At 40.5% G+C, this 25,926-nt stretch overlaps 1 protein-coding gene across 7 annotated transcripts in view; it reads right to left on the bottom strand.

Annotated features, from left to right (window-relative positions):
• Positions 1-20,866, bottom strand: part of SPAG17 (sperm associated antigen 17) — a 101,717-nt gene extending 80,851 nt beyond the window's left edge. For 6 of the 7 annotated variants that reach the window (XR_003989435.1, XM_030471962.1, XM_030471966.1 and 3 more), the window contains exons 1-3: positions 20,699-20,866; positions 12,564-12,704; positions 12,109-12,168 (exon numbers count right to left, since the gene is read on the bottom strand). Coding sequence is in view for 6 of the 7 variants with exons in the window: in XM_030471962.1 (XP_030327822.1) it covers positions 12,109-12,168; positions 12,564-12,704; positions 20,699-20,794 (297 nt within the window). In the remaining variant the exon portion in view is untranslated. Of the gene's footprint in view, positions 1-12,108; positions 12,169-12,563; positions 12,705-19,637; positions 19,733-20,698 lie in introns of all 7 variants that reach the window. The other variant, XM_030471964.2, reaches the window with a different exon arrangement.
• Positions 20,867-25,926: the final 5,060 nt, after the last annotated feature.

The raw sequence follows: 25,926 nt of genomic DNA, 5'->3' as shown, positions 1-25,926 counted from the left end.
ATGTATTTTTCTGAGCAAAATAATAAAATGTGTGTGTGGGAAGCAATCTGCACTTACTACAATCTGCCATTAGTATCATGAAACCCTCACAACAGCTTTCAAGACAGACTAGGGAACAAAAACTGCATGTGTCATACTGATACATTTCTTTTGTTCAAAGAAAACTTCTTTACACATACTATTAAATATTTCTGAATTTGCAGCTGTAGTTTCATTGACTATAGCATACTATGATCAATTGCTTCGAAAGAATGCCAGGAAGGCACTGAGCTAACAGAAACAGCTTCTTTCAGATCAGACCTGCAGTGTGTTGAAAGGCAATTTAGTCTCTACTATCAGACCATTCACCTGATTTCATTTTTCCTCTTAGAATCTTTTCCCAACTATGATGTCAAAAGATCACTTGTTTAATCATTATCTTTCATTGGCGAATTAATGACTCACAATTCAAACCAAGCTTAAGGACTCATGTAAATCTAAATCAATTGCATATCTGAACACAGCTCCATATAGAGGTTATCATGAACCAGGTGGACAGTAAAACTTAAGCTAAGCCAATGAATCATCTTCGTTACTCAGTGAAGACTTTATCAAGACAAATTCCACAGAATTTAAAAAACTAAGATGGATTTGATGACTCCTTCTGCCCCTCAGAGTCCTTTTCACACAAACCTACTAAAGAAAGAGTAGGATACTTTCACTGTTGAGCAAATACATATGCTGTCCATGTACTAAATATCTACCTTTCTCCTGAAGAACATTTCTCAAAGCAGCAGCAATGACCATTTGTGCCCTAGAAAAATACATTGTCACTCATGAGTGAGTCTGGTTTTTGCCAAATCACAACACAGCTTGATCTGCTTAGCAGAAACCTAGTTATAAAGATCCAGTCTAAGAAGATCTGTTCTTTAAACCTCTCTCTACAGAAAACGTGCAACCTGAGGGCATACCTTAACTGGTTTCATCTAAGCAATGCAGAATGAGACACATATACAGCGTATGTGTCTTAGTATTACAAGTACTTAAATAATGTTTTAAGGCAAATACAAACAGGCAAATAATCTAATTATAGTAAAAACGAGAACATACACAACAAAGATTAGGTTGACTTTTCACTTTGGCTTTATTAAAGAGCTCATACAGGAGCTCTCACCATCTATGATGTGTACCTCCTAGGTCTTCCTGACCACCTAACTGCTACCAAAATGAACTGCTTTAAGGGAAGACAAAATACAATAAAAATATCCAGTGATTCCAAAGATCAGTCATGAGCACTGCTATCTAAGGAAGGAGGAGTTTTATGGAAGGTTTTCTCCTGTGACCCTTAAGATATGTTTCTGTTTAGCACTCTGACTGGGGGGAGATAGCTGAAATAGCATTGAAGTGGTTTCTGAAGAACTCCTACAGAACCCAGGCCTCTTAAAAAAGGGAGAACAGGCCAGTCTGCTGTGACCTATGCTCAGAAACACAGATACACTACTACGAACAAATCTGAACATGTTGACATTTCAATGGCATGAAACTGCCCAGCAAGTCTTTCCACTGTGGAGCAGAACAGAATCATAGAATAGTTTGGGTTGGAAAGGACCTTAAGATCATCCAGTTCCAACCCCCTGCCATGGGCAGGGACACCTCACACTAGACCACATAACCCAAGGTTCTGTCCAACCTGGCCCTTGAACACTGCCAGGGATGGAGCATTTACCACTTCTATGGGCAAGCTGTGCCAGTGTCTCACCACCCTCATAGTAAAAAACTTCTTCCTTATATCCAACCTGAACTTCCCCTGTCTAAGTTTGAACCTATTACCTCTTGTCCTATCACTGCAATCCCTGATGAAGAGAATATTTCGTGCTTCTGAGAAGTAAATTGTTCCCAGTAATTCCAGCCAACTGGATCCCCGCAATGAATATTAGAGAACTAAAGGATTTAGTCATGCTTCTCTAACATTTCATCTGGTTAGTAAGAGAACCCAATCAGAGATGGAACAAAAACATTTAAGTAGCAAAGTTGTCTCATAAAACCTTGTTCTGGCAGAACCCATCAAGCTACATCTTGCCAGAGTTTCCTAAGCCACCTCAGAACTTGTGGGCCAGGAAGCCACAATGGCCTCGCTGGCTTGGCAGCACAGAACTCCTAGGCAGGATCTTTCCTCCTGGGTCCAGTTTTGCAACAGGCCTTTGGACATTTATATGACCTTTTTCCTTTGGTGACAAAGGATTCTGGGACTAGTTGCTCTACTTGAGAAAAATGTCTTACATAAAATTGTCCTTAATTAAGCAATTCTAGTCACCCGAAATTCCTGAAGGCAACAAAACCAAGTGAAGCATTTCCTTTGGCTACTCCGGAGAGTCCCTCTACCCATTTAAGGATGACATTCTTACAGACATAATTGCTGTTTGCTCTAGTTACACAGAAATTTCAACAAAACCTCCACAGGAAAAGCAGAGAACTTTATACCAAGCTGCATGCATGCAGGAAACCTTATCACCTAGGAAGCAAAATCAAGGTCTCACCAGTGTTCTAAAGCAGGTTTTAAATAGACAGATGAATTTCAAAAGGTATCAAGTTTCTTTCCTAGAAAATAAATTGTCAGCAATTTTTAGTGTTATGAATGGCCTCAGGCCAAATGATTACAATTAAGAGTAGTGAAATAATAATACATGCAGAAGGCATTGCTTCAGGAGAATAAAGAAAAGTCACTATTATGAAATGGAAAGAAAAGATTAATATGTTCAATCATCTCATGTAAATAATAGAACCCAACCTCTCAGATTTGAGGAAACAGAAGATTAGAAGACACAGATTGTTCTCCTGCAGGAGCTCAAGACTTTTAGCCCAAGCTTCAGTATTCAGTAACCCTGGAACTTCTTAACTTGGCATATTGTCCTTAGAGGGGTCCCTGTAAAAGGTTACTGAGCTGGATAGTCTTTAGAAACTGACTGCAAACTACAGTTTCTGGGACTGATTGGTTCATAGCAACTACAGTTCAGTCTCATGGAATATATAAATCCCAAATGGAAGGGATATAATCTGATAATTTAGAGGACTACAGAGGCCATTACTGATCATGCAGTGGCACCAGATGCTCTGACAATGGCAAAGGCTGGTGCAAAAACATGGTGGTATGTCTTTATTCTGGGTAATATTTTATTCTTTTTAGGTGGTATGGGTTTCCTATATTTGAAATAAAAATCCCTTTTCTGTTATCCGAAACCTAGAACTATTCACCTTACACATACCTTTCATGCCACTAGGATGGCCTACATCATTAAAACATCCATACTGGACAGGCATATGTAGAGAAGACAGAACTAAGCAAGTTCTTTGGTGTTCTGGAAAGGCAGCTGAATCCAGGTGCACGTCTTTTCTTTTGCCAGGACATTTTGTTTCCATTTATCCAAGTTATGAGAAGGCATTTGACAACAATAATCTATTTTCTTGGATATTGGTACTAGCAAGGCAATTGTCTGTGCAAGCAATTTAGCAAGCACTAAGTCCACCAGTGAAAGGCTTTATGAAGGAAGAATTAAGCTGAGCAGGACAGGAAGAAGCTCATGTAGCTTCCTCTCAGTGAGGTCTTGTGAAATCCTCAAGATGTCAGAAATCTTAGAATATCTTAACATTACCTAGAAGGAATGCAGATAGCCCAAGTTTGCAGCTCATCTGAAGATGCCAAAGATTTGTGGCCTGGGATGTGATAGTATCTGTTTGGAATAGTTTGGGACAGCATAATTTGTTCCTATTCAGTCTGCAGCAGAGCAAACTGCATAGCTTTTAAAGGTCTCCTATAAGATAAAGAGTGGAGTAAATCTAACCTCAGCTGATACTGGGAGTCTTCCAAAAGGCTCATTCATATTGATAGTCACAAACTGCTGAAGATCAATGGAAGTTGTGAAACTTGCTAAACCTAAGCTAGCATACTTTTTCCTTAGCATTGTTTTAAGTAAACTGAACTAAATACTTGGACCCAGGAGGCAAAGTAGTTAAACTCTCCCCAGAAGACAAGACAATAAATATCTCAGGTAAATGTACCAGCTCATGTAGCGGGAACATTTACAAAACATACTATGTTCTGTACTATGATGTACCTGGTAGGAGCTTGGTAACAGATACAACAGAGCTGAAAACAGATGAGTATATAGTGCCCACAGGAGGATATAAATTCCCTCACCCTTCCCTGAAGCAAGTACCTCCCTAAAAGGCATCTTCATTTAACAACTCCCAGCTGTACCTTTAACATTAATTCTCTGCATATCCATACAGCGTAAGGGCCAAGTCCTTCTGCAGTAAAATTCTTTTAACTTGCATCCACACAATAGCACTTGACAAAGACTGACTGGACAACTGTTCCATTTTGTTACACCATTTAAGCCTGCAGTATTTGTTTTGTTCTGCACTAGAATGAAAAATAAGATTGTATCTTTCTATCCTTCTCACCATTCAGCATGGCTGCCAAAATTGTTCTGACTGTCAAATCCTCTCATCAAAACAATGACACCAGACAAGTTTTGGTTCCTGAGCTGTTCCATTTTACAGCAACTTTAAAATTAATTTTGTTCTACAGTGCAATGAAAACAGAATCTAACTTTTATTACAAAATAGAATTCTATTCACATACATTTTTAGACCGAGAAGGCTGGGTTTTAGTATGATTATCTCCAGTTTTGAGAAAGCCTATTTTTGACCACCAACACTTCTGATGGTGTTTTTTCAAAATCCCTGCACTTCCACAAAAACATCATCTTTAATTGTACGTTTCCATAAGAAACCAAAAGGCTTCCTTAAAAATACTCCTGACTAGCATTATTTCTGAACCTTTATTCTTCATTGACACTGACTTGACAAGTCTTTGCTCCACATGCCACACATCTCACAACAGCTTGTACGCTTCTTGGGTGAAAACAGTCCTTGCCATAAGCATTATGTCTGTGACACTAAGAGTGCTGTTTTCACATCAAGCTAAACCTAAAACTTCTGATTTTTCTACCCTAGGTATTTACAATAATCCTTAACACATTTACTATAATCCTCAACTATTCCGTGTCCCCAGTGCTGCCCTCTTTTCTTTGTTGTCTTTTCTTTTCCCTGAAGACAATGATGAGCGAGTCTAAAATGGGGACAATAAAAAGGTGTAAGATAACAGAAAAGTAAAAGGTATTCAAGTCCTATTGAAGAGATAACAGAAGTTAATTAGCAACAGAATATATATTCTTAACTCATTTCTTGAATGAAATTCATGCCATTGGGGCAAGTAGTAAAAGGCAGGTTTGAGTAATTATGCACATGCACACACACATTAATATATATTTAAAAGGATATAGGAGACAAATCTATATGATATAATTACATATAATACAATATAAACATACACACTCAGTTCCAATTTAAAGTGGACCTTCTTTTTGCATCATGACATGACCAGCACTTCAAGTAGTTTACCAGCAGCAACCCCTACTTCATAAGTCTACATTCCATACACTTCTAAGCAAAGCATTAATTCACAGAAATGCTTAAAAATTGCTTTAAATTCACTGCTTCTTGGCTAAATTAATTCCACTTCTCTCTACTTCAGCTTGTCCATTGTGATGTTTTACTATTCCACAGAAGTTCTTAATATCTTATGTATTTTTTGTTGGAAGTGACAGGAGAGGAATCTGTTTCATTTACACCTAGAAAACCCAAGAATCCTTCTGTCTCTGCTACAGTCTATTGCCTATTAAGGCAAGAAGTACTGTGAACATTACACAATTTCCCAAGGATTCTGACAGCACAGTCCTAGGGAAAAAACCAAACCAAAGAAAAAAGTCCATGTACCATATAAATAATTTTAAAACAATGCAAGATTCTATTCCTAACCAATAACCTTTTAGTCCTCAAAATGAGCTGTACAAAGCATGAACTAATTTAAGATTTATATGGAAGCACTCAGCTGAACTGGATTTTAATGGCAAAACTGTGCATATTATGCTTGGCAGTGGAAGGATTTAATTTGGGGGTCTCTTTGGTTTGTTGAAACTGCACAACTAGGTTGGTACCTCAATATGCCTGGTGATATGGGTTGGCTGTTATGTACCTTGACTCAAGCAGTAACACTGGCACTTCCCCTGCTTTTATCAGGCCAGAAGTTTGAAGTATCTGAGTTGGTACTACCTCCCTTTTAGCAAGGAGGTAAAATAAAGGGAAGTTTTATGAGAACCATTTGCCATGCAGATCTGGAAGCAAGTCAACAGGAAAATCAAACAGATCCTGTGTTTAGCCAGTGATCACAAGAAGCAGAACAATTTGTAATCAAAATTCTATATTCTCTTCTGTTTAAATATTAATAGTTCCAGCATGTTGTATCAAGCTAATGTTTACTTGCTTGTCACATGCAAGAATCAAACAGAGATAATTCAGTGCAATCAGATGGGTAACAAGATCCTGGACAGCCTGATTTAAAAACCATCACTATTTCATATGTAAGGAAGAAGAGCAAGAAAAATAAGAGAAAGACAACATGGAGTCATGGAATCAAGCAGGTTGGAAAAGGCCTTTAAGACCATCAAGTCCAACTGTTCCCCAGCACTGTCAAGGCCACTGCTAACCCATGTCACTCAGGGCCTCATCTACATGGTGTGCGAACACTTGCAGGGATGGTGACTCCACCACGGCCCTGGGCAGCCTGTTCCAATGCCTGACCACCCTCTGGGGGAAGGAATTATTCCTAATATCCAGCCTAAACCTCTCCTGGTGCAGCTTGAGGCTGTTTCCTCTTGTCCTATTCCTTGTTCCTTGGGACAGGAGACCAGCATTGGCCAGCAGAGGTAAGGACAGTAACAGGTTTTTTTCTTCTAACTTTTCAAAGGAAAAAAAATATCACTAACATGGCACTGGTCTGGTATTAAATGGAAACAGAAGAGTCAATTTCTGTTCTATCAAGATGCAGGAAAATTAGGGCCAAGTAGTGATTATTCTGCTTTATATTTGGAAAACCAACAGATAATATGGTTGTACCACTTCCTTCATAAGCAGTTATCTCCAACTGTATCATCAGAACCTTGCAAAAAGGCAGCTTTTAAAGCTAGGCATAACAAACCCCAGTAGACCTGGACAATGTAATCAAAAAATACTAAAACCAGGAAGCTGAGGAGGTCTTTATATGCTGAATGTTGACTTTAACAAACTCTTGAAGAACAAGGGCAGTTTAAAAGCAAATAGAAAGCTATTGTCACATCAATGCTCAAAAAAGGGAAAACAGAATTAACATATGCATTGTGAGCAATGGGAATGTAATGCGGATCATTACAGAATAACAGAGGAGCTAGTATTATTTCCTTAATGTCCTAATGAAGGATTCAATGTACAATAAAGAAAAGGAGGAGAAAATAATAATTACCAATTCAATTTTGTTCTTTTGGGGGAAAAGGAAAAAGGAAAAAGGAAAGGGAAAGGGAAAGGGAAGGGAAAGGGGAAAGGGAAATTGAAAGGGAAAGGGGAAAGGAAGGGAAAGGGGAAAGGGGAAAGGGGAAAGGGGAAAGGGGAAAGGGGAAAGGGGAAAGGAGAGGAGAGGAGAGGGGAAAGGGGAAAGGGGAAAGGGGAAAGGGGAAAGGGGAAAGGGGAAAGGGGAAAGGGGAAAGGGGAAAGGGGAAAGGGGAAAGGGGAAAGGGGAAAGGGGAAAGGGGAAAGGGGAAAGGGGAAAGGGGAAAGGGGAAAGGGGAAGGGGAAAGGGGAAAGGGAAAGGGGAAAGGGGAAGGGGAAAGGGGAAAGGGGAAAGGGGAAAGGGGAAAGGGGAAAGGGGAAAGGGGAAAGGAGGTTTCTCTATTTCACAAAGAGAAGAGTTTTCTCTGGCAAGACTTCAATTCTAGTTGAAACAGATAATACAAAAATATAAAAAGAAAATTCCTTAAGTCTTCTTTGAGTATCAATTTAGAAAGCAGTGATAAAGATTAACCTCATTAACTGACAGAGCTAAAAATGAAAAGAGTTATCATCAAACAGCAGAATTTCTGAAGGGGTCTGAAGCATACAACATATAATCACAGAATTATAGAATGGTTTGGGTTGGAAAGGACCTTAAGGTCATCCTGTTCCAACCCCCAGCCATGGGCAGGGATGCCTCACACTAGACCATGTCACCCAAGGCTCTGTCCAGCCTGGCCTTGAACACTGCCAGAGATGGAGCATTTACCACTTCTTTGGGCAACCTGTGCCAGCGCCTCACTACCCTCACAGTAAAGAACTTCTTCCTTATATCTTAACCCGAACTTCCATATATATGGATTCAAAATTCTGCCATGCCTAGGAGCTTTTCTAACTTATGTTCACCTATACCTGTCCTCAAGGATTTCAGGAGTGCAGTGCACGCTGCTCAAGCTGCCTCCCCGCCTCAAAATGCAGATATAGTTAGCTATCTATCCAGCTGGAAAATATTTATTTACAACTGATTCATTCTGCTCCAGTCTCACAGAAATCCAGCATGAGAATGATTTGCACCCGATTTGCTTGTATTTTTCAGCTTGACAGCTACAGGTAGGAGCTTTGCTGTGAGAAACCAGAATTAATATCTTCATTCTTGACAGGGAGTGGAATATAGATTAATGATTTTGATTGCAATTAAGCCTTTTTGGTTACACATGATGGCTTGTCCTGGAGATGAGTCACAGCAGCGTGGAAGGATGCTGCTATTACAGGACTTCAGTTTTGCTGGCTTCACAAGCACAAGCACACATTTTGAAGGCAGCATTCTCGGATCTACATCCAAACAAAACTGTTCTTGTGTCTGCCATTTGGCACTTCTTCAGCCTTCCATGACCCTTCCTCCCAAGCATCTCAGTTTATCTGAGAACCACATGTCTCTCCTTTACAACCCCCTCTCTTTCATGACCATGTCCCTTATTCAGCCATCCATTTTCAGCAACACCATCTACTGCTTCTAGTCTTTTCACATGAAGGGGCCACATGAGGCTTCATCTTCTTTCACAGCCTTTTCTCACCATGGTACTGCTCTGCAGCTCCAGCTTGTTCCCTTACGAGGATGGGACAAGATTCCTTCTAAAAATTTCCTGCGTAACCTAAAGGCAACTTTCCTGACCCTGTCATAGGAGTCTAACAAAACTGGAAAACAGCTCCTGAAAGGACACACACAGGCTGCCATCCATACAGCCCCTGGACTCAACCTCACCACAATTTTCAAGGAAGAAAAAATTAAAAAAATCTAGAATGGAAAATTTAGGCTTTAACAGATTTTTAAAATGCAAAGTTTGGAAGTTAAAACACTATCGTATTTAGTAGTAGTAAAGCACTTGAATTACAGATGACATCACCAACCTTAATAGAAAGCTGCCAAAACAAACAGGTACATAAACAATAAAAGATACATACCTTGCTTATAAAATGCATATATTTTATTCAAACATACTATAGAATCATAGAATGGTTTGAGCTGGAAAGGACCTTAAGATCACGCAGTTCCAACTCCCCTGCCATTGTCTTCCACTAGACCATGTCGCCCAAGGCTCTGTCCAACCTGGCCTTGAATGCTGCCAGGGATGGAGCATTTACCACTTCTTTGGGCAACCTGTACCAGTGCCTCACCACCCTCACTGTAAAGAACTTTTCCCTTATATCCAACCTGAACTTCCCCTGTTTTAAGTTTGAACTCATTCCCCCTTGTTCTACCACTACAATCCCTGATGTTAGTTTTTGTCTGTTGGAAACACTGTCCATGATAAATTATGAGATTGATTGATACAGATATGTACCATTTTCCCATCCATACACAAAGAGAAAAGAATAATTTCCACAGCATCTTTATGAGAGAATCAGCCTAAAATAATTTCATTCAGCACTGGAATTAGCACAAAATTACCACTCAGGACTCCTACTCTCATCAAGTCACCCAAGAGACAGAAAAGGTGTTAGACATCTTTCTCCAGGATTTGGAAATCTTTTAGCTACATATTCATAAACCCTGCCCTGATCCTCTTCACTCTGTACAATACAAGTAATACGAAATACAACACAGTAAGATGACAGAAACTGTGAAGGGAACTAATTTAGAGTAGACAATACATATTATTTTAGTATAACATATAATTAGCTTGCAATATACCAAGAGCAGTTAGTTAAAGTTTCTTGTCTTGCAGGCACTGCAGACTGCTGCACTGAAATGTATTAAAATCCCCTGCATTCCAGTAGATGCAATGTGCAAGCCCAGTGACATGGGTAACAGTGTTACTATTAATACCATTAATAACCATGTTAGCATGCATGTCATCAGCCCCAAACTGACACACATGTACACGTCATATGTTCAAAGACCATTAAATGTCGGGAATCTCATTTACAGTCTGCCTAAAAAAGAATATGTGCTTGTGGAAATGCCAGCATGTTGACTCCTACCACAGAGAAGAGAACTGGTATGTGGTGAAGACAGAAATGCTCTCAGAAGAACATTTCACAACCTTGTGTTCTTTGCTAATCTCATATTTGCTTCTCCTTGCTGCAGTGAAAACTCTGAAAGCACAAGCTGCACAAGGACTTTAAATGAATGCTCAGGAGCAAATTCTGCCCAGAGAGGCAGCATCTTAATGCTTGTGGCAACACAATCAATCTTCTAATTTGCTACAGCCAGAACGGAAACTGAGTCCAAGCAAAAGGTCAGAACAGGCATTTTATATTCTCCGTTAAAGGAGGGAAGGAAAAAAAATGTCTTTGAGGAGTAAAGTAAGTAGCTAATGAGACACAGCACTGACAGCTGGAATTTAATAGGTATCCACTTCACAAGGAAAATTGCTCTTAGTAATTAAATACAGGTATCATACAAAGCTTCTGCCCAGAGCTAGACTTCAAAATCCTTCTGTCAGTAGGACTGAAGAGGTTTTATATACTAGGTAATATAAGGGTGAGTTTGCCTGGGAGGCTAGTCCTAAACTAAGAGGGTTAATTGCATAAAATTCACAGTCATGTAAGTGGTAAATAATTCCAAAGGGACTTGTTCAGATAGTAGTCTGGCATTACTGAAAAACAGACTACAACTAAAAAGACCTGTTATGCAGTCCACCAAAACCTGAGACACATAAAAAGTTTATTAGTCATTGCAGAACTAAAATGCCAACAAGATCTTTTTAGAGGGATCCAAAATTCTTTATGTTCCAGGTCTGTAGGGCCATAAAACTATCTGAGAAAATTTTGAACAATCTTCTAATTAATCACAGGATTTTATAAGTTCTCACAAACTGTAAGTAAAATATTCACAAGGTAGGAGGAAGTGCTCTTTGTATAAGCACGATTCCTAACCCTGCTGACATACCCCACTAGAGGAACTTAACATCAAACTGAGATTATAATGGATACAAGCACACAGAGATGGGGTTTCATTTATGGGACCACATTCTCATAAACAAAGGTGTAAGTCTCTCAATTCCTGGGAGCAACTGAGTAGGGTCTAATCGTTTTCCTGTAAATGTCACACCACCATCAAAATATGACCACATAACATATGGAATCATAAAATGGTTTGAGTTGGAGAGGACCTTAAGATCATCCAGTTCCAACCCCCTGCCATGGGCAGGGGCACCTCTCACTAAACCATGTCACTCAAGGCTCTGTCCAGCCTGGTTTTGAACACTGCCAGGGATGGAGCATTTACCACTTCTTTGGACAACCCGTTCCAGTGCCTCAGCACCCTCACAGTAAAGAACTTCTTCCTTGTATTTAACCTGAACTTCCCCTGTTTCAGTTTGAACCCATTACTCCTTGTCCTATCACTACAGTCCCTGACAAAGAGTCCCTCTCCAACATCCTTGTAGGCCCCCTTCAGACACTGGAAGCTGCTCTGAGGTCTCCACGCAGCTTCTCTTCTCCAGGCTGAACAGCCCCAACTTTCTCATTCTTAATATAGTAAAACTCATACCCTGGAAAGACATCTTCACCCTCACTTAATCAGCAGTCCAAAAGAACTGCTGGTATCACAAAAAGAAACCAGTGTAAGTATCTAGATGGTTGAGTGTTTTTACCAGCTACATCCAATAGATTTGGATTTACTCAGGTATGCATAACAATCACACAGCTGCATATATTTCAGTGTAAAAGAGCACTGACTCTGCAATACATATTTTCACCTACCTCATGGTACATAGGCACATCCATAACCTTTTTTCCCTTCTGATTCCCTGAATCTCTGATCTGCAAGAAAATAAAGCATTCTACTGTGAGAAGATTGTAAGTTCACACAAATTATTTTACTCATTATTCCCTTTTGCAAACACTACACTCACACTCCAAAACAGTGAGGAATCATCTTACGGTACCCCTGTACCTTAGTGAGGGAGTGTTTGTGCTCAGCAGCTTGAAGAAAAGTCTGCAACAAAACCTCACTATTTACAGGGAACAGACCAACTTAGACAGTAAACTTTTCTTTTTCCATTTTTTAACTGCTATGAATTAGTGTAATTTTTAAAACTTCCACAGAGTAATTCAACTGAATACAAAATGTATAGTTACCACAGACTGAAGAAGTGAGTATACACAAGTGAGATTCAGGGTTTGGTTTGTTATTAAAAGTTCCTTTCTCGGAATACCTGTGTGAAAATGCCTTCACGTGTTACCACGCTGAAGAGCTTCCGCTGTGGCATCTGCGCAGCAAGAGACAGGGCCTTGGTGTGGATTTCATCCTCAGGTCTGTTCCCAACAACAAAAGCGATGCTAGGCTTCCAGTCATCCTGCTTTCCAAAATAAAACGTTTCAGGTACTAAACCTCAAGCAGACAAAACTGCTTCTCTGCAGTTTCAAGGACTAATCCTGTAGAGATGGTTACTGCCCTTAAGACATGTTAAATATCACTGTATTAATCACACCGAAATAAACTGTCTACAACCCGAAAAAGCACGCGCTACTTTGTCCCAGCTCTTTCTGCCATCAGGTGGCAGCATTATCCTATGAAAACCACAGATACCAACTAAAAAACTCGACAAACCTCCGCGGCTGCGTTAGCATCACGCAAATAGAAAGTAACTTTAAAATGTCATTTGCAGATTTGACAGTTCGGTAAGCAAACAAGAAGTGAATTTTCAAAATATGCATTATTGTCATTGAACATTATTGTAATTATCTGCTGTATAAAAATAGTAGTAGTAGTAATAATAATAATAATACAAAATAATATTAAAAACCCCAGGTCCCTCATGCAGGGAATTAGACAATTCGCACATACTAACCCCTAAAAACTGTAGCATTATTTGTATGATGTTTTATGAGGCTATATTTATGCATAACATAGTTCTTACACATTTTCACCAAGTATTCTGAACTAAGAAAAATAATTTTTCAAAGGCAAATTATATTCCACTATAGGAATTGACAGATTAAAAATACTAGAAGTTATCAAACATTTGCAGTAAAATAGACAAATTTTAATGAAAATAATCTGATTTTAGCATAACAGAAATGCAGAGTAAGATAAGACTGAAATATGTCATTTAGTGGTATCCATCTACAAAAGCTTCAAAATTATGTTATTGCAGCAACTTTTCCTGGCTACTCTTCTTCCCCATTCCTTGTGTTTGAACCTACTGTAATCCCTTTCACAAAGTGAGTGGCTATCTCCAGCACACCTACATCTAACTCCAGAGGATTCTTTATCAGCATCAGTGGCAGCTGAACCACTTCCAAGGGTTGTACTCTACATCAAATCACATGTGTAAACTGCAGGCTATCAATAAAACTGCATAAAGGTAAATATGGAAGGAGCTTCAGTAGCTCCAGGTAGTCTCAAGGTGGTGTCATGATGATCAGGACCAGGCTAAGCAGATTCACATGCCACTCTAGCAGGGAAAGATTTGAAAGACAAATTTCAGAGAGGGTGCTAACTCCAGGATTTTGATGGAAATATTTTCATAAGTGTGTATTAAGTACAACGTCCTTATGGAAAAGAGGAACAAAACCTGAGTTGATGGTAAAGAGAGGGAAAGGATGGTTCCAAAACAAAGTTAGATGTAAATGGTAGAAGGAGAAATTTCTTTTTCCGGTTTTACTATACCCTTCTTCATACGTTCCTTCTTTTAGCTGAAAAAAGGCCTTCCTAAATGTTTGCAATGTGAGTAATTCTCACTTGGGATGAGAGAAAGCAACAGTTGACATAAGTTTCAAACTAGTAAATGCTTGCACAGAGGGAAACTGTCATACTCTTAAGGTAACAAAGCATAACATCACATGTATATGGCATGACATTATTATACATACAAGGAAAAGATCACCTGGGTCGCTAAGTGTAGTCTTCTGAAACTGCAAGTAGCCACTGAGCAGATACTTAATCCAAAAGGGCTCTATAGTTCCATACATCATAAACTTCCTTGATGTTTTAAAGCAGCATAAAAGAAACTTTTAACTTTTTAAATGCAGGAGAGTGCAAGCAGATTGTTGATGCTTTAGAAGCATGTAAACATGACGGAATTCATGAAAGTGTCCCACTGACCTGAGGCAGCAAGCACTACTCAATGGAGAAGCGGCAGCAGTAATGGTCTGTGTGGGGACTGCACACTGAATTTCTTCCCCATCCTTCTACTTGGGAGGGACAATACCTCCTCCTCCTTAAAGTTGCCGAGATAGCTATTGGTGCACAGCACTACGAAACAGCTAGATATTATGATATTATCATCAAAATACATGCACAGGAGTTGCAGTTAATCTGAATTCATGTTAAAGTTGTCATTGTATATTTGCCAAGAGTTGGACACGAAAACTTTGCCATTCTTTGAACAGAGAGCATTTACTTGTCTACAAATGCATAATTTTCCACACTTTCAGAATTGAGATTGAAATGCCCCCATGTGGCAGTGTCCTGGTGTTCCTAGGGCTCACCACCAGAGACCTTTGGAACAATCATCCACTCATGACATGAGCTAATGGAGCAACTGATACCACTACACTTTGGCGAGGATCACCAAGAGGGGAACTGGGCCCAGTAAGTCTCATAGATGCTGACAGTACAAGAGCAGCAAGATTCAGGAACATCAGGTTCTACTCTAGATGCTAAAAGTATGGTCCAACAGCAATATAGAGCCTGCCTCCACAACTTCCTGCAGTTCTTCAGATATACAAAGAAATCTCCATCAGAGCATCATCCTAAAACCTCTGCTTTATGCCTTCTTCAGTTCCTCCTTAAAACGTGCTGGTATCTCGGTACCCACAAATTAAACCTGCTAGCGCTGATTAACACTATCCTGCAACAATGTCTGTGAAACCTGCCTTCCTTATAGTCCTGTCTCTTCTTGATCTTTCTAGCCCTTAGTCATAACTGTCTCTACCTCATTTCTCTTTCCATTTCCACTCTGTTCCTCATCTGAGTCCCATCACTTCTCCTAATGCTTCCTGCATTTGTTACTTGTTCCCCTAGCTCTCATCCTCAGTCTCCTTTTCCAGCTAATCCTGTTTTAGTATCTAATCCCACTTTCAGCCTCCTCCATCTCCAGGTTCCTTCTCCAAATCCTTATTCTCTAGCCCCTCTAATACTTCCCAAGTACTTGAGAGTTATGTTTGAGCAAGGACGCTCTCCTTCACGATACTTATGCGTTCCTTGGAAAGGCATTATAGGCAATGGAGAGAGAATTTTCCTGATTTCCCTAGCTGCAAAATAAAGAAAAATATATTGTTTCTATTAAAAAGGTACAATACTTGGGAAATGGAGCTAGATAAATACCAAAATCAGCTACACACCAACAGATAACAACAATCCAGAATTCTCACTCATCTGTTTCTAGACTGACCAATTATGAAGCACTTTCAGAAGAGCTGAATATTGAGAACAGCAACTGAAGTCACTAAGCACAGTGAATGTGCAGCGTTAGTATGTAGTTTCAGGTGTTTAATTGACTATGCTCTTTTCTGACCTTAAAAATCCATTATTTTTGCAATATTGCCCTTATATTATCAATACTGTAACAGTATCCTTAATGTTCAAGGCACTGAAAGGCTAGAGAAGAAACAGACCCTGCTTCTACAGCTCACCACCTAAAATCACAACATAAAAATGAGAAGAAAAAGTAGTAAAATGTATATGGTTACTTTAAAAATATTTTCTCCCTCAATATACAACTGCTCCTCTACTTAGTTTAATTCTTTCAAATGTTATTGTAGAAGTGAGACCTGAGAAAGGATCTGAAAGAGGACAGATTAGTGACCCTAAGGCTACCTCAAATGAGGTTCCCAGCTTAAAGAACATGGAAATAACTACTGAAAAGCATGGTAACAGCCGAAGGAGGCTGCCATCGAGAGTATAGCACAAGCCCTATGTACTGTGAACAACAACAACCAAAAGGCACAGAGTAGATAGCCCACAGAATCAACAATGCTGATTCAAGCACCAATGGGGAAAAAATGAAGCTGGAAACGTGGTGTTGGAAACTGAATACTCCTTAAACAATCTGCATTAAGCTCCAGTTAAGGGGAGTCCAGACCACTCTCACTGGAAAACATCCAGTGACAATCACTGTCACACATGACACTGTCCCCACCCCGTTTTAAAGCTCTTAGCCACAGCAAGAGTTGAAATGCACTGAAATCCCCTGTGTTAGAAATAACTACCTATGTGGGAAACTTGTATGTCCCTCAGGTGAAGAGGCTCAAATCCCAGCAAGACCCCCCCCTAACTCTGAAAGCTCCAAGTAAGCAGCTAGTAGTTTTCCAAACTCCTTGTTTTCACAAAACACACAAGGTGTCTCATCTTCTCCTGACTTAGTTGTCAAGCCTTCATTGTGTCCCTCTGTAATGTGATTTTTCCCAACAGTTAAAAACCAGTACACATAGCCTACATCTCTTATTTGCGACAGAGCTATGGGAATATCAAGGGTATGGTAAAAAAAAAAATTCTAACTTCACATTGGAGAAAAAAAAGCAGTAGCTTTTGAAATTTTGTTTTCTTTTTAAAAATACCTTGTTTTTTCTCCTTCATTTCCTAGTACAAAAGGGCAGAAGCTCTAGACAAGGCATTTGAACAAGTCGGGTATATTGTTTATTTCTGCAGTACCAGTTTCTAGATCTCTGCCCAGGAAAAGCATCAAGAAGCCATCAAACACCACCCCGGCCATTTCCAAGCCCCTGTCATTTCCAAACAATCTGAGTAACCATCATTTTGCACTATTACTTATTCTTGTAGTATTTAATGGTGACGTTTTGTTTGGCTTTTTGTTGGTTGGTTTTTGTTTGGTTTCTTCTGTTTGGGTTAGTTTTTTTTCCTTAGGCTCACAACTAATAGCTTCATTTAATTGCAGCACAATTTCAAATTTAACTGTAATGGCTGAAGACAAACAGCTGAAAACTGAATCTCCAAGCATCTGAGCATCAAGCAGAAAAAGCTTTTCAATCTCCTGTTTTCTCAGAAATCATGAGATTTATTAGTGATTTCTGAACACTTAGGACAATATTACCTCTAGCACTCTTCGCTTTCAACAATGGGGGGAGCTTGCAAATCAGTAAACCACAGAATCATAGAATGTTATGGCTGGAAAGGACCTTAAAATCATCTAGTTCCAATCCCCTGTCACTGCTGGGAGAGGCTGCTCATCAGGATTTCTGTAGCTGTAACATAGTGACCGTGTAGGGCACCATTGCTCAGAAACCTGCAGTCCATTTTCATTATCCGCTGACTGGCATACACTCAGATTACTAATGGATTCTGATTTTAAGACACTGAACTTCTGCTGTATAATCCAGGCAGATTAGAGGGTATCAAAGCTCAGCTGAATATTAATTTCATCAGGATGAATAGTTATGAAAAGTGAAGCCATCTCATTTAGTACATTTTAAATGGTTTTACAAGGTTGAATTTCAGTTCAATTTGCAGGCCCTAAAATGCCGGTAAAAGAGAGAAACTATACAGATGGAAAGTCTGAGCAGAATGTGGCTTCCAGGTGCTATGAGTAGTTACACTAGATAAGAAGAACATATGATAGATAGCAGTTCTTTTAATTAAGGGCTCTATTTGCCCAGAATTCAACTTTCCCTTAGCAAACACCATCCCTGAACTACTTACTTAAACATGAAAAGTTTAAAACTAAGAATTTTAATTTATATCTTGTAACTTTAATGCTGCAGTGAAGCCAATCAAAATATCTTAATATCTGAAGGCAAATACAGCTTACAGCCTCATGTTCTTCTGTGTAGCACATTACAAACAACACAATTTATATTAACTATAATGTGGGACTCTGCAAAATCCATATTTCCTCTGTACGTGGTTTTAAGTTGTCTGTTTGCCAGTTTTTACAGTGCGTTTAGTAAAAGCAATTATTTGGTTAGTAAATACCATTTAAATCATATTTTAGTTACCATTCCCATCCATAAAATCTTAACACCACTAGCAAAATGGCTCCTTTTCATAGATCAGACTAATAAAATATTGTAAGTCATAAACACACATTAAAATCAGAAATTTCATTGCTCAGTCTATCTGGTACAATTTAAAACCAGTTCTAGTAAATTCCCTTTGACTCCACTAAAGGGAAAGAATATTCTCTAAATTGATACAAGTAAAAGATTTAAAGATTCTTTGGACATGAATTACAAGGAGAAATTTATTTAATTGATAGGAGTTCCTGTCATCTCCCAAATAATTTCAGATTCATATGGTATATCACATACAATATCAAGGAGGAGTAAGAAATAATTGCCTGATGACACTTAGAATTAAAGTTGCTCAACACTCTCTTTTACAGGCTGCTTTCAGTTCCTAAGCTTTATACATTCAAGTTTAAATCTCAGATGCTATACAACTACCAGGGCAGGGTAGGGGAGGGATAGTATGGTTGGACTATGTGCAGAAGGAGATTTGATTTTTAAAAACCATGTTTATCCTTTAATAAAAACCCCCTATGTCATTAAGTTATTAAGATATTCAATTCCCTCCGTGTTCAAGAGGAAGGAACTAAATTTGGCAGCACAGCCATACTTGTGTCAAAGATGTGCTTTCACAGAGCATGTTTATTTACATTAAGTATACCCACATTTGGCCATACTTGATGAATCTCGAGTCACACAGAATCCGCACTCAGAACAGATTTGTTGGCATTTGCCAGTTTTGCACTGAGCTCCTGCCCATGACTGCAAGAGCTGAATAAGAATTTTCCTGCAATAAGAAATGTCAGCGGCTGCTCAGCATCACAAAAGCCTGATTTCAAGCTGACTGCAGCAGGGAGACAGTTTTTCCCATGTTCCCAAGACTCTGCCTGCTACAGCGAGACAGAGAAAGTGGAATTAGCTTAACTGGAACAGAAAACAGTTGGACAATACAATAATAAATGAACTAAGGAAGCCAAATTCAGCCCCCATGGGTACAGGCATTATGATAATCTTTAATTAGGTGATCACATTCCCCCCCTCTTACAGAATTCTTGCCCCATTCAGTGAGCACTTAAACATTTCTTTCCATCTGCCTCAATGCACGGTCCTGGATAATCCTAATTCTTGCATTTTTTAAATTTTGAGCATTTTATCTCCTACCTTTTAAAATACTTCAGTACAACGGTTTGCATTTAACAAATGTAATAAATTACACGTAGCAGCAGCAGGGTAAACAAAACACTTTGTTCAGCGAATTCACTGGACAATATCCACAACTACAATAAACACCACCATAAAGAAAAAATATCACTAATTGGTACCTTGCTATGCTAGTAAGCATGGGAGAAGGGTCAGGAACCGAGGAGGTGATGGAGATTGAACCTCCGTCCCCTTCTCATGCTTCAGGGAGGTTCTCCTAGGGTACGGGAAAGAGTCATAAGCAAGAAAGGGCTCAAGCACCTTGAACTCTACTGAAAAACCTACATTCTAGGGAAAAAAGGAAACAACAGCCTTGGCAGCTTACTTCAAAAAGTTATTTTCTTTGGCTAACCTGTACTATACGGTTACTACCAAATGAAAGTAAAAGCAACTCAGTATTTAAGAGATTTCTGGACATTTGTGGCATTTTTGGGAAAACCAGTTAGCCAGTTTAAAAGCCTTCTCCTCAACTCAGAGTTCCTCATAGTTCATCAGAACTGCTGGCATGATAAAAAGCAAAATAAAAAACAACCAAAACCACAGCAACAACAAGAAAAAACACCCTTTTTTTTTTTTTTTTTTTTTTTTTTTTAACAGGGCATAACAGAACCCACGGAACAAGGAAGCCATGGAAGTCATTTGTCTCACTTGCAGAAGCAGCCCTAGACAAACACACACGAGGTAAATATTATTGTTTGCTAAACTACTACCCTATTTTGAAACCAAATTCTCTCTTGCAAGACAGGATTTATTAGAATTGCATTGCTTACATAGAACCTGGAAACCTAAATATGCCTTTAGATCCTTGCAGGCTGTAAAAGAAAATAAAGAAAGAAAAAGGAAAAAAAAAGTGCCTTTTAGCTGCACACACTCAAGCAGGAAAATTACAGCCTCCCATTTTCAACGCTACAGTTAATGCTGTGTCAGCACCTCCATCAAACCTCGTTGTTCAGCAGTTTATGAAAAGTTCACTCCGAGCCGAAACTTGGCACCCAGAGCCCCAGAAAGAGAAGTACCGAGGAGGGCAAGCAAAAAACCCGCTGGGCCTGCTCCGCTCCCCGGGAGGACCTCACCGAGCCCCCAGCAGCGACGCTGCGACCGCCAGACCGGCGAGAAGCTGCCTCCGGCCTCATCCCCCCCACCCGCCCCAGCGCCCGCCCGCCCGCCCCTCGGCCGCCTTCACCTCCTCGAGGTGGGCGGACACCAGCGCGGACTCCCAGTTCTTGCCCGCGGCCACCGCCGGGGCGACCGCGTCGGTCTTGGACCGCTTCGGGCCCATGGCGGTGCGGTGCTGGCGGTAGGCAAGCCCCACGCGTCGCCCTAGCGACCGGCTCCCGCGGGGCGTTGCCTTCCGGCCGCGCCCTGGCCGCGCCGAGCGGCGGGAGCGCACCGCTCCGCGGCAGAGTCTGGGGCCGCTCGGCGACCAGCGTGCTCGGCGGGGCCGCCGCCGCAGTGCGTTAGCGGGGCTTATGTCGGGGCGGCTGGAGCTGCGCTGCTTTTCGGCCGCTTGGCATCGTGGGGTGCGGCCCGGGCGGTCAGCTGCGGCCGCTTTCCTGCACGGCTGCCTCTAAAGGCGAGGCTCCGGCGGGACTGTACGGGAAGGATTGGGGCCGCTCCCCGGGTCACAGAGTCACCGCGTTAAATGTGACACCCCAAAAGCTGCACGAAACCGGGCACCAGCGGCCCTCGGTGTGCCCGGGGAGGCGCTGCCGCGGGCCTGGAGCATGACCTGAGCGCAGGTGTGGGCAGGCAGCCTACTCCCAGGCCGAAATCACTCCCCAAACACTACCACATGTTACAGCACCGGGACCAGAAGGGGAGAGGGAGGCACAGTTGGGAGAAAGCAGGAGAGCTGCCAAGATAAAGAATTCATTACAGAAGGAGTCATGTCGTGATCTCACACTGGAGACGAGTGAAATATTCTGTGTGATTTAACATTTGGTGAAAATATCCCAAACCACATGCTGCCCTTCCCCCAGCCCCTTCTACCGACTAGGGTTGCTTGGAGCCTCCAAATCTTTAGTTTAATTTTATCAGAGCCTTAAAGCCTTGTTGTGCAGTGCCTTGTTGCTTTAGTCAATTTCCGTGTGGGATGACACTGACCTTGCGTTTGTGCTGAATAAAACACCTTTGATTGCACAGTTTTAGTGGAGAAGTAGGAATTTCATAGGCGATGTAACAGGCAAGTTTCATATCATCTTAGTTTGCGGAAGGCTATCTTCCCTGGGTTTGCAGACAGTGATGTAGTTTATAACATGGGAAAGCTGCACAGTAGATTTGCCAACACCCATAAACATTTTTCCCCACCCCGTTTCTTGGCTGGTGTCCATTTTTCTCTTTTTGAGTTTTTCTTTTGTTGTCCAGAAAAAAAATCAGACTTCAATTGTTCACAGAAACAAGCAGTGTGACATTCCCACCATGCCCTTGCTCTTCATTAAAGTCTTGGATATGCAGCCTGTGCCTGCTGAGGTGCAACAAGAGAGCACGGGAAGCAGGAACAGGGCAGGATCACTAGCCGATGCTGCACAACAGGGCAGAGGTGCAGGGCAGAAGGAACAGCTAATAGTGCCAAAGATCCTTATTGTGAACCAATCTTCTGATTTTTCATGCCTCTGCTTTTAGGGCTGGATGAAAGCTTCAGGAGGACCAATGGTAGAGGGTTGTGCACCCATACACTGATGGTATGGTTGGAAATATGCACTACCACGATGTCCATGGGAGATGACAGCTGCTTAATGATGCCCACGCTTGGATCTTTATGCTCAGGTTTGTTAGTTTAAAAACTAGCAAGACTGATGTCAGCTATAAACAGCTGTGAGAACATGAACAATAGCTGTGAGAACCATGAACTGGCGTGTTTATATCTGTTGTGTTTTTGTTTGGATGCATAAAGATTACTTGAAGGAAATTGCTTTGTTCTGCTGCTTGCTGCCTTAGTAAATGCACCTTGATAACTTGCATAAATACATGCTGTAGCAGATAGCAACTTGAGCTGAAGTAGGGCAGCCAATGACCAGGAGCTTATACCAGTTCATTTAAAATTATCTTCACCACTCTCCCGAACAAAGGAGAGAAAGAAATTATATTTATTCTTTATTATGAAGGGTCCTAGTGTATAGTCCTGAAATATGTTCTCCAGTAGTAAGGTCAGCTGAAGACGTCTCCTGTTTGGCTGCTTGTCCCTGTCTGTTCAGTTGAGCTGCCAGAGATGCTTGTAGGCCAAGGTGTAAACTAGATCACTGATACACTCTTGATCAAATCCTCCAAAAGACAAAAGAGGCAAATCACAAATATTGGGAAAGTAAAGACTTTGTTTCCTCCAAATGGTCTGGACTGAAAACCACCCAAGTGCCGCTGGGCCATCTGAAAACCTTCAGCTTTCTTCTGATAACTAAAAGATAAAGTTGTTGCAATCTTAAAACTCGTATTGACAAAACTGAATGTAATTCAACTCTACCAATAAGCTGCAGATGAGAGGAATAAGCAAACTGAGGATCCAGAGGGACAATACACATTTTGGGGTACCTTCTGCATAAAAAAGGAGCGTGCAGATGTAAGACTGACATTTCCATGTAACAAAATTGGGTCTGCCATTAGCGCAAGAGTTAATGGGCCTATCTGTGATGACTTTGCATATGACAAGAACATTTATGGTGAGATTTTCAGAGAGAGTGGCAACCTAAAAATCATAAAGTCAGCCTTTTATTTTCTGGCTTATTAAAAACCCATTGTGAATACATAAGTGGAGTTGCCAAAGCCATGAATTTACAATACACTTGCAAGTCTGAATAATACTCTGTGTAAATTAAAGGTCGCTTGCCTTTCCCTGGGCAGAATACAAGCCTGTGTGTTCTGAATTTACACAGCAGGCTAAGAAAGCATGCATGGTTAATACTGTGGAGCAGCTAGACACAGTAACGTTTCTGTGCCCACAGTTTTAACAATAATATAGAAGGAATATTTAACAGTTAGGTATACTCTTTACCTCCTTCAGGAAGAAGTAACATTTGCTACCTTTTATTTTAAGGTGACTTAAAGAACATTTGCACTTACTTGTTCTCCAGTAAAGTGTGGGGAATGGAAAGGCATTACTAGTTGTAAAAGTCATGTCTTCTCTATTTGATTTTCCTGAAAGACTACATTTGACTGAAGAACTAGTAAAGGCTTTGAATCTTAAATATTTAAAGTCTGATTGACTGAGGGGGGAATTAATTTTAATCACACTTTTGCTTTTTGGGTTTTTTAGTGCTTATTTTAAATCCTTGACAAATACTTGGAAAAAATACTTTTCAGTAAGAACCATCAACTTCTCGCCTTCAGTTTAGAAGTGAGCAGAGAGTCCTCTTTGCTTGAGCCCTTAAGAACACACTTAATTGCTTTATATTGCTTTCATAAGATTTAAATGCTTCTTAAATGGGGAGGCTTCCTGAATTATGGCTTCAGAAAGCTGTTTCCGTTTTAGAAAACTTTCCACAAGGTTGTGTAGAACAGCTAACATGCCTTCAGCACTGCTAAGAAAAACACTCCTTCATATTCCTTGCGTTTCTAAAAGAAATAAGGAATACGAAGAGAGAACACTATTCAGTCTCTTTTGCCTTAAAAAGGAAGAAGGGGAAGAAATAAAACTCACTTTGCTTTCGTTTCCCGTTTCATAGCACTGCAGCATCTGGGCTGGGAATGGCTTTTGCTTGATGTTTGCAACCCCCCCAGGTTACAACCATCTCACAAGTTACACAGATTTGGCAGCTCTGCCATGTGTTTCCACAGCCTCTCTGAACTCTCACATACCAGTTTGAATGTAGGAGGTCTTTGCCTACAGTTGCTGCTCTGGCCACCAAATGATCCCTTATAATTTATTTCTCAGCCTCTATGTTGGGTTATATAATTTGCATAAAGCTTCCCACATGGACTGCATTGGCCTTGTGGATGCAAACCAAATATCTGTCTTGGCTTTAGGATCTAGAAAGCTTATTTCTGCATCAGCAAATTATAAGTGCATGTGCCCTGAAAGAGACAAAGGTTAAGCTGAGCATAAATGTATTAATGCAGTCCCCTTCTGAATGTGGCATGGTGTGCCTATCATTTTCCTAGCACCCAGGTCAATAATTTCTTGGTTAGACTGATTTCTAACCATAATGATACAATAAAATAAACTCTCCTCCTCGGATTCTAATAAGATAAGGGTAGCTAGGTGCTTGCTGAACTGTGAGAACATGCAGGGATGGTTAGAGTGAAAGGGAACAACTAAAGTGTAAAGACAACACGTTTCAATCAAGTCCATCCACCACATGGCAAGGCCTGCCCTCTGATGCACAGATCAATAGACCTGACCTATTTAAGCCTGTCCATGTAAGAATATGGCCAAAAATCAAAGCAAGTTGTAGCTTCTTCCTCTGGCGCTAGCATTTAGTGTTGGCCTGGCCACTCCACTGGTTTTTCTTCACTCAAATATTTACCATCAAGCTGAGTTACAAATATATGTAACTTCTGTTGTTTATCACAAGTGTAACATGCAGAACAGATCAAACTCCCTTTGTACATACAAATAAGTTTACATTTAAGAGTCTCCACTAACTTTGTTTTATGGGGGGTGAGGGGGGAAGTCTTACAAGGCCCTGCATTTAATTTTGGAAAAGATGCTTTTGCAGTCTGTTCACCCATGTGCATGCATGTGCAGGGTGAATGCTTTTTCCTGTCATTAGCCAATAGTATAAGGATTCCTGGCAAAGCTCAAAATGAAATCCATTATCATCTGTCAGTAAAATGACTTCCAAATTCCAGCTGGATGCTGTGCAACAGCCTCTTGAAAGAAAGATTCCCTCTGCATTTGGTATTGTAGTTCTACTGTCTCTAGGTAACTGAATTTTGGAAGCAGTTCAGTGCTGCCAGTCAGCAAAAAAGTCCAACTTCAAATATCTCAAGCTTTATTCCTGCCCCTTTCCAAAACAGATCACAGGGTTTTATTCTTATCCCTGAAGAAATAAATCCAAAGAAAACATTTTCCCACCCTTACAGAAAGCCAAACTCCCCACCTCCACTCCATTCTCTTGCACTTTCAAATCCTGTATCATTGCCTGCTTTTTTCTGGCACAAAAGTAGTTTCCCTGACGTTAGAGGGTCCTCCAGGGAGATCTGCTTCTGTACCACTCCTCACTCCTACCACTGTCGAGAAAGGGAGTCTTACACAGTAGTGCAACACCATGGAGGGTAAACAGACATGGGATGTATGCCAGAGTTTGCACTGGAAATATTGATAATAAGTGATAGAAAGACATTGTGTGTTTGTTAATTTTTAAAGAAGAGATTGTTTATAAAACTACATTCAATCTCATATGGAATTGGAGTAGTTAAATGGCTAGAACCATCATTCTTTGGCCTTGATATCCTAAGTTTGTAACTCGTAGTTAGATG

The sequence above is a fragment of the Strigops habroptila genome, chromosome 2 (genome assembly GCF_004027225.2).
Source record: "Strigops habroptila isolate Jane chromosome 2, bStrHab1.2.pri, whole genome shotgun sequence".
In the NCBI taxonomy this organism is placed as follows: domain Eukaryota; kingdom Metazoa; phylum Chordata; class Aves; order Psittaciformes; family Psittacidae; genus Strigops; species Strigops habroptila.
This window is presented reverse-complemented; position numbering and strand designations above follow the sequence as displayed.